This window comes from Hemicordylus capensis, chromosome 8, assembly GCF_027244095.1.
Source record: "Hemicordylus capensis ecotype Gifberg chromosome 8, rHemCap1.1.pri, whole genome shotgun sequence".
Lineage (NCBI taxonomy): Eukaryota > Metazoa > Chordata > Lepidosauria > Squamata > Cordylidae > Hemicordylus > Hemicordylus capensis.
The window spans coordinates 29,909,114-29,918,080 of NC_069664.1; the positions used below are offsets into that span (position 1 = coordinate 29,909,114).

Genomic DNA, 8,967 nt, shown 5'->3' on the forward strand with positions numbered 1-8,967 from the left:
CATCCCCAGCCACATATTGTGACTGGGAATGGGAGTTGTAGACCAACAACATCTGGGCGCCCAAGACTGACCGCCCCTGATCTCCAACAGAGTTTTCAGAAGCTGCCACTACTTTCAGCTCAACGAAGCTTACAAGATCCAAGCAAGAATGCTCGTGAAACTCTAAGTACAAATTTCATATGATATTTTAATTGTTGGCCAGTTCTACCATGTAAAACACTCTGAGAACCCTTTGTTGAAAGACCATATATCGATATTCTAAATATTAAATAACAAGAGCATCTATAGTCAAGCAGTTCATAAAGCTGAACGGCCTTTGATGATTCATGACTGTGATACCCAGAGTACTATCAGCATCCTGGAGCCTCCTGAATAGGGGCAGAGCCTGGGAGTGGAGTTGGGTAGGAGTAGGAGGCACCTCTGACCATGGCACCTGGTGACCTCCTGCCTTGGAACCAGAAGCATCCTAATCAGTACCCTCACCAAGACCCAAGGATTCCCAGATGTTGTTGACTACAACTCCCAGAATCTCCAGCTGCAGTGGCATTTGCTTGGGGATTATGGGAGTTGTAGTCAACCACATCTGGGAATCCCTGTTAGAGGGAACACTGTTGGCAACCCCTGCTGCATTAATGTATTGGTTGCACTGATCCTCCTTGGCCATGCAAGCTGCAGTGTTTACAAGCCTGTCCCTATATGTTGCAAGACTCTGCATGCATAAGGAGAGACTGTGCATGCTTTGCAGCTCTCCCATCACGTCCCGAACTCCCCCACAACAAAACAAGCTTCCTTTCCTCCCCAACTCCACTGCACAACAGCCCCTGCCCGTCTTGGAGGCGGCTCCGCGTATTTATCTAAAGGAGGGCAAAGAAAGGGCACTGGGTGGGGGAAGAAGGGCTTCAGTGGACGCTACTGAGCATGCTTCCGGTCACTTCGCACATGCGCATTCGCGCTCTCCGGAGGACTCCGGGTCCAGAAGGCCGTAGGGGGAGGGGGAGAGAGAGTCCCTCCCGCTGCCGTTGTCATGGCGCCCACCGGGCCTAGCCGCGTGGCCAGGATCTCCCGGAGCCTCTGCTTCAGCGCCTCTCACCGGCTGCACAGGTGACGCCAGGCAGGCGGGCAGGGGGACGCGGAGGCTCCGCTCCCCTGTTGGCTGGGCGGTGGGCGAGTTGCCTTTGTGCGCATGCGTGAGTGAACCGGTCTTCTATGCATTTGCACCAGGCTGGGATGTGTTTACTGATGCCAGCGTGGTTGAGCCCCCGGGGTATGCAGAGCGAAGGGTGAGAGGAGAGTGCCTCTGAGCACGTGCAGAGAGCCTCCTTCTCGCTGCTCAGCAATGGGTGGGGGAGGCCACTCCTTTTTTTGTCTATTCTATATCTATTTCATTAGTGTTTTTTAAAAAATAAAATCAGCCACTAGCAATAATGAAAACAAGTTAACAGGCACAGATCACTTTATAGTGTTCGAAGAGCTTCAAGATGCATGCAAGAAAAGGAGCATGCTTGCTTGCTGTCTGCGTAGTGCCGAATTATGCTTTATGGGGTTATGACAAATACCTGCGGTTGTGTGCAAAAATCCCCCCTTCCGAAGCTGCAGAGGAGAAAATGTACAATGATTTTTGTGGCAAATGGTTTTCTTCTTCTTAATTTTTTGTGCCTAAGAATGGAATGGTTTCCCCCCTGTCCTGCAGTAAGGCGCTGAGCAATGAAGAGAACCAGAAGCTCTTTGGGAAATGCAACAACCCCAATGGCCATGGACACAACTACAGAGGTGAGGAGCAGCAGCCAACCTGCCTGGTGGCATCTGGGAGGTGTAGAGGAGTGCAGTTTTAAAGCCCGCAGAATTAGGACAGAATCACCAGCGGTGAAGTTCTGCCAGCATGTTTGCTTGTTGGTGCATACTGGGCTTCACATTCTGGTTCTGTAGACCTGGTGTGTCCTGCAATGGAATATCTTTGAAGGCTCATATGTGAGATACTTTAAATTGGAATGGAAAAATCCATGTGGCTCAGCTAGCGGAAAAGTTTGCTTTCGTGTCTGTCTCTGCTTTCAAACGTTTCATGCAAAACCCATGTGAATCTGGGTCTCTGCATAATATTTTCCAGCTCTTCCTCCATGGGAGTTTTATGGCAGAGGAAGACTATTAAGCTGGCGCTGCATCTCAGTGGTTTTCCTTCTGCTAAATATTTATGGACCATAAACAATCCCTCTGGGGTATTACTCATGCCTTGCTTGTGGGCTTCCCAGAGGCACTGGTGGAAAGAGGATGCTGGACTAATGAACCTTTGATGTCACCCAGCATGGCCCTTATGTTATTTGCCAGGACAGTTAGAAGGGGAACGTCCATGTTCAGCAATAGTGTACACCAGAGTTCCAGATACTGAGGACATACCATTGGGAAGGGCTGTTGACTTCAAGACACCTTAAGTGGCGCAGCGGGGAAATGCTTGACTAACAAGCAGAAGGTTGCCGGTTCGAATCCTCGTTGGCGCTGTATCTGGCAGCAGCGATATAGGAAGATGCTGAAAGGCATCATCTCATATTGTGCGGGAGATGGCCATAGTAAACCCTTCCTGTATTCTACCAAAGAAAACCACAGGGTTCTGTGGGCTCCAGGAGTCGAAATCGACTTGACGGCACACTTTACTTTCTTGACTGCAAACTCTGCTGGGAGGCTTCCGGCTTGCCTACTCAAGGGAAGCTCCATGGCCGTTTACCTTTGAATAGCAGGTGTCGGTGAGCACCAGCAGGAGAGAGCAGTTGCTTTCATGTTCTGCTTGTAGACTTCCAGGGGACCTCTGGCTGACCACTGTTGGAAACTGGGCGCTGTTCTAGATGGACCTTTGTTCTGAACCTGTAGGGCCCTTAGTAGCCATATGTGGATATCTACATGTACAAATATGCAGAAGTAAATTTAAATAAAAATTGACTACTTCCTGATCGCTCTCTACTGACCACTCACTATGTCCTTTCCGAGCAATAGATAATTACCCTCTTCTTCTTTTTGCCCTGTATCCTGTTACTTTTAGCTACATTTATAGAGTCTTGGGATACCGACAGATAAAACTGAAGATAAGCATAGATGCTTTCTGACTTGCCTTGTATGGATGGACACGTAGTAAATCACATGGAAGAAAACAGAAATGTAGACTCCTGTGGGTGGAAGAGTTATGGTTTCCCCCCTCCTACCAATGTGAAGCAAAAACAATTTGTCACTATCTGGTTTGTCCAAACCTTCTAGAAGATTGACTGTGGAATTGTTAAATGGAAGAGATGGGAAATGTTATCTGAAATGGCCACTCAGTGTGCATCAGTGCTTCCCCCCCAGAACAGTAGCAAATCATAGGAGTTGTTTTTTCTTTGGCAGCAAATACTTGCTCCTCTTCAGTCTACCTTTTTATTACGGTAGAGTTGCAATGAATGGTGGTTAAAAAACACCAAAATAAAATTCCTTCAGACCCTTGCTGATTTCTTTCTTGCAGAGGAAGCTAGCTGTCCTCTAATGAGTCAGACCCTTGGTCCATCTAGCTCAGTATGGTCTACACTGACTGGCAGTGGTTCTGCAAGGTTTCAGGCAGGAGTCTCTTCCAGCCCTGTCTGGAGATGCTGCCAGGGATTGAACCTGGGACCTTCTGCACATAAAGCAGATGCTCTACCACTGGGCTGATGAACTGAGATTTCTTTAATCAAGTAACAGAAAGTCCCTTGTCTGTGGTGTGTTGTGCTAAACAGATACGGGCACACGTCCAGATGGAGAAAGACCACCATGTGGGAACTTTGACTTGTTAACTTTGGCCATCAAAATAAACTGTTGGTTCTTAGATTGAGACAGGCCCCCACCACCCCGTCCTATTTGTTGGTTACCTTAACTTTGATTTCCATGAGCAAATTTCATGGGAAGCGGCCATAGTTCATAGTTCGGTAGCGCCCATGCTTTGCACACAGAAGAGCCCAGGTCTAATCTGTGGCATCTCCATATAAAATAATCCAGGTATTGGGATTGGGGCAGAACTCTCTCTACCTGAGATTTTGGCAAGTTGCTGTTCTCAGAGGAGACAGTCACGGGCTAGTGGACCAGCAATTTGATTCGCTAGAAGGTGGCTTCATGTGAGCATTATCCACCTCTGTCTGACTCGGTATTTTCTTTTTCTTCCTCCCCGCCCCCAGTGGAAGTAACTGTACGTGGAGAGGTAAGTTCTAGCCTTTTCAGGGCTTGAAAAATGTCCCAGATCCTTAGGCGCTAACAATAGATTCCGAGTTTCCAGATCACTTCTGGCCTGGGCTTTATCCAACCTTCACCTGAGAAGACGGAGCTGTTCTCCGAGGGGATTGAAGTTGAGTGCAGGGAAAGGGATTTCCTTCATAACTGGGGTGTCAGTTGTGATTCCCTAGGGCTCCCAGGGCACCAGACTGTGCACATCTGGGCTGTTTCCCCATGTGCTGAAGATGTGATGCCTCCACATCTCTGAGCTTGGAACTCACAAGCTGCCAAGGGTGCTGTGTGTTTGGCCTAGGTGAAGATCAGAAGGTTTGGTCACCACCAAGAAACCCCAAATCCACTTTATAATCAACTTTGTGATATTTGGCAGTTTTTTCTTGATTACTCAAACGTGGAAACTGGTGTCATTGACTAGCTACGGTTCTTGTTATCTGGACCAATAGAGCTGGGAAAAAGCAGAGTGGGTCCACATGATTAAGGGCTGGGTGTGTGAAGGGATAACAAAGGATAGACCTCATTTGGACCACATATCTGGGTTTTCCCTTTTATCCTTTGTCTTTTGCACAGAATGTCCCATTCAATAACCAAACACACCCTGTTTTTGTCTTATTAGACGTCAAATCCGGGTGTTAATCTTAGACCTTATTGTTCTGTGGAATTATATACTTTCCTTATATCAGGGAGTTATCTAGTTCCAGAGAAATGAAGGATGAAATTCTGGTCCTGCTGCCTTGAATTGATCCGATCTCCAGTTTGATTGATAAGGAGTGGCTTTGTGTGAAGTGAATGCCTGAAAGAAGCAGCCCGTCTAAGGAGGAGGAAGAAGACCCATTCATTGGAAACCATTTCCATTCTCTTTCTGCTCTTCCCCTCCGGTTAGAATTCTACGCCAAAATGTTTGGAGCAAGCTTGAACACAGCAATCCTCTGTCCTACCCCGGAAATGGTGTTCCCTACTTTTTTATGACTATTGAGAGAGTGACCTTGCCCACTCTGCATTTTCTGTGTTTAAAACAGATCCTCTTGCATGTCAGGGCTGCAAAATCTTATTTCCATGGTTTAAAAAAAATATTCTCTCCCTGTTTGGAGGTCAGCATCCTTTCAGATGAACTGCCAGTCGACCTACTTGACAAGGCTCAAACATTGGGTTTTGGTTCTTAAGAGAATGACCGTGAGGCATTCTGCCAGGCTGTTTTTTGAACGGGGATCAGTGGTGGATCAAGAACTCTGCGTATGTGAGGCAGGGCACCAGGTGTTGCCCCCTCCCATCCACATACACCCCCCCCCATTTCCCCCCTCTCTTTTAAAAGTGGGGAGCAGTGTTTCCTCTAGCAGGGACTCCCAGATGTCGTTCACTACAACTCCCAGCATCCCCTGGTGCAATGGCCTTTGGGGATAATGGGAGTTGTAGTTCACAACATCTGGGAATTCCTGTTAGAGGGAACACTGGTGGTGAGCAAGGGCCTCTTTCCCTCTCACTGGTTCCCTGAACAGCTTGGCTCCAGGATTTTTAATAGAGTGCCTCCTTTGTCATGGACCTTCCCACCTATTAAGGTCATCTGGGGAGGACCAGTTACAGTTGCCACTGGCTCGTTTGGTGGCTGCTCAGGACCGGGCCTTCTCTGTGATTGCTCCCGGGCTCCAGAATGCGCTCCCTGTCAAAATTAGAACTTCTCCATCTCTGGCTGCTTTTAAAAAGACCCTTAAGACCCACACCTATTTCCTCAGGCTTTCAGTTAATTAATTGTTAAACTACTTGTTTTATTTTGTAAAGTTGTTTTAATAGTTTTGTCCTGTTTTATACTTGTTGCATTTTAAATTACATACACCACTTAGGGATATATACATCAGGCGGTATATACATGTGATAAACAAATCAATCAATTAATTTAATTAATTTGCTGCCTGAGTAGCCACCTCACCTTGCCTCACAGAAGAGTTGCCCCTGATGGGCTGGGAGGAGAGTTGCTCAGCAGTGTTAGATTTCAGTTCCCAGGATGTGTGTCTTGGACTCAGCTGAAATCCATAGGTGGTATAGAGTCTGCACTTGTTCTTGCTGATTCTATGATTTTAAAAAATGTCGCCTCTCACTGATGACCAGCAAGGGCATCTCCCCCACCCCACCCCAAAAAACCTGCACATCTCTGCCCTGGCTGTAGCTCTCTCTTCTTTGTCGTCCACATGTGGCAACTGCCTTCTTGCAGTGAATTCTTCATCTGACTCATTGGCCGTGGACAGAACTCACTTGCAGTTCTGCAGGCCGCCATGGCAACATGGTGGCTGTGGCCAAGGAGCAGATTGGTAGTCCCCTTTCAGGAAGGCGAGGTGGGACCCCAACTTGCCACCCTCCATTCTGAGGGGCCCTCCTGTAAAAAAAAAAACTCCCTGCTGAAAGCAGCCCAGTCATTACTAGGTTTTCTCAGAAGGAAGTCCTCTCGCAATCAGTGGGACTTAACATCCATGTCAGTCGGCTTAGAATGGCAGCCCCAGCCTCTTTGGTCCGTCTGATGGAGAGTTTCTGTATTTCTCTTGCAGATTGATCCCACTTCAGGAATGGTGATCAACCTCACAGATCTAAAAGAGTACATGCAGGTAATAACACTGTGTTTTCACAAAGATGGCCAAAAACCACCCACAACTGTGGTGTTCAAGTGGCAGGGAGTCAGGCATCGTGGGGACTGCATGCAACCAAAAACCAAACAAAACCAGCATCCAGTGTGCAAAGACGGAGCAAAAAGCAGAGCAGACAGGCATGTAGTTCATGGACGCAGCTGACCCATCTCCCCTTCTTTCTGCCCTCAGGAAGCCATCATGGAACCTCTGGATCACAAGAATTTGGATAAGGATGTGCCCTACTTTGCCAGTGTGGTAAGGTGAGTTTCTGGACTGAAGGTCATTGTGCCTGGGGATGATGGGAGTTGTAGTCCGGCAACATCCGGGAACACAAGTTTGAGGACCCATGGATTAGCTCATGCCATTTAGTCCTCTATTAAAGAGGGCCAATGTTGCTTCGAAGCAGGTTCCTATATGTACAAGTAGAGACCTGTTTGGGGTTAAAGCAGATACTTTACAAACTTTGAAAGAAAGAAAAAATATTCGGTGTGGGGGCAGGGGATAAAGGGTACGTCAGTGGAGGACTCTCGTAGATCAGCGTGCAGAGATTTGCAGAAGCAAACGCCACAACTGGCAAGATCCAACAACAACAAATATTTATATACCACGTTTCAACAAACGTTTCCAAAGCAGTTTGAATCACCACATTTAAAGGGTGCCTCTTTGCCTAGTTAGCAAGGGATCTGCTCTTCCCACCACGATGGGCCTGTTTGTGGTCTCAGCATGGATGTCAGAAATGTAACTTTCACCATTTTTCTTTCAGCACTACTGAGAACGTTGCTGTGTTCATCTGGGAAAACCTCCAGAAGCACCTTCCTGGGGGAGCTCTTTATAAAGTCAAAGTGTACGAAACAGACCAGAATGTTGTTGTTTACAAAGGAGAGGAGAGCATTCCTGAGAAATGAAATCGTATGTGTCTTGATGTCTTCAATCAGGTGTCAGGAGAAAGTACCTAATCAGTCAGTCAGTCAATCGGTGGATTAATGTGCCCTGTCCTATAAGTATTGCCATCAGACATACGGAATATGCTTATTTTTTAAAGAGATGCCTTAAGAGAATTCTAGTGAGGGGTTCCAGCTGGAAGAGGCTCTGTTAGATGCAGTTCTAGGCTTTCAGAATTTGCCACTGTCTTGTTGCTTCTGGGTCAAAACATTCCGTTTCTTTGAACAGTTGGGAAATAGCAAAAGTAGCTGTCAGTGTTTGGGTGGCATAGAGGAAGAGCTATAGACCCATCCACACATTATGTTCAACACTGGTACGACAAGTGTACACAGGTACAGTTATTCACATGTTATGTTGGATGCAGGTACAGAAGTACACTTTCTTTCTGCACCATGCATTTGAGCAGCAAGTATCCAGGTTCACTTTTTAAAATGAACACCGGTACAGTCATTCATGCAAACTCATGTATGAGTGTCCAGACATCTGTACACTTGTACAGCATAATGTCTGAATCAGGCTTGTATCTTTCCAAGATCTGGCATGGTACAGAAGATATGAGTCTAGGCTGTGGACATTGAAAACCCTGAACTTAGGAAATGGCCATAAGTAACGCCCCCCCCCCCCCGTCTCAGCACCAGCGCCTGCAATATTTATCTACCTTACAGGGTTATTGCAAGGATGACAAAGCAAATGTCTGAAGTATGTTGCTCGCTCTAAAGTGCTATATAGAAGTTACACAGTATTATTGTCATGTCCTCTTTCTAGGCTTTTTTAATTTTTGTTTTAATTATTAACTGATTTTAATGGTGTTTTAATGTAAACCTCCCTGAGCCTTTTGGAAGGGCGGTATACAAGTTTTAATAATAAATAAATAAATAAATAAATAAATCTGTGAATGGGACCTCCCATCTTTGTTTTTGTTTTAATGTAAAAGCAGCTTGGGGGAGTAGTTTGGAGGGTTTTCTTTAGGAACCTAGGAAGCTGCCTTATACTGAGCCAGACCATCAGTCCATCTAGCTCAGCCGCCAACTCTTGACTGGCAGCAGCTTTCCAAGGCTACAGACGGTCAGGAGTCTCTCCCAGCCCTACTGGAAGATGCTGCCAGGGATTGAACCTGGGGCCTTCTGCATGCAAAGCAAATGCTCTGCCGCTGAGCGACAGCCCCATTCCCCTCTTTAATTCTTGCCTGCTGCCT

The 8,967-nt window shown here is 46.7% G+C and overlaps 1 protein-coding gene across 1 annotated transcript; it reads left to right on the forward strand.

Moving 5' to 3' along the window:
• Positions 1-918: 918 nt before the first annotated feature.
• Positions 919-8,678, forward strand: LOC128334041 (6-pyruvoyl tetrahydrobiopterin synthase-like). The gene is made up of 6 exons (XM_053270279.1): positions 919-1,101; positions 1,691-1,770; positions 4,167-4,189; positions 6,753-6,809; positions 7,020-7,090; positions 7,594-8,678. Exons 1-6 carry the CDS (start codon positions 1,025-1,027, stop codon positions 7,733-7,735), a joined length of 450 nt encoding a protein of 149 aa, XP_053126254.1. The 5' UTR covers positions 919-1,024; the 3' UTR covers positions 7,736-8,678.
• Positions 8,679-8,967: the final 289 nt, after the last annotated feature.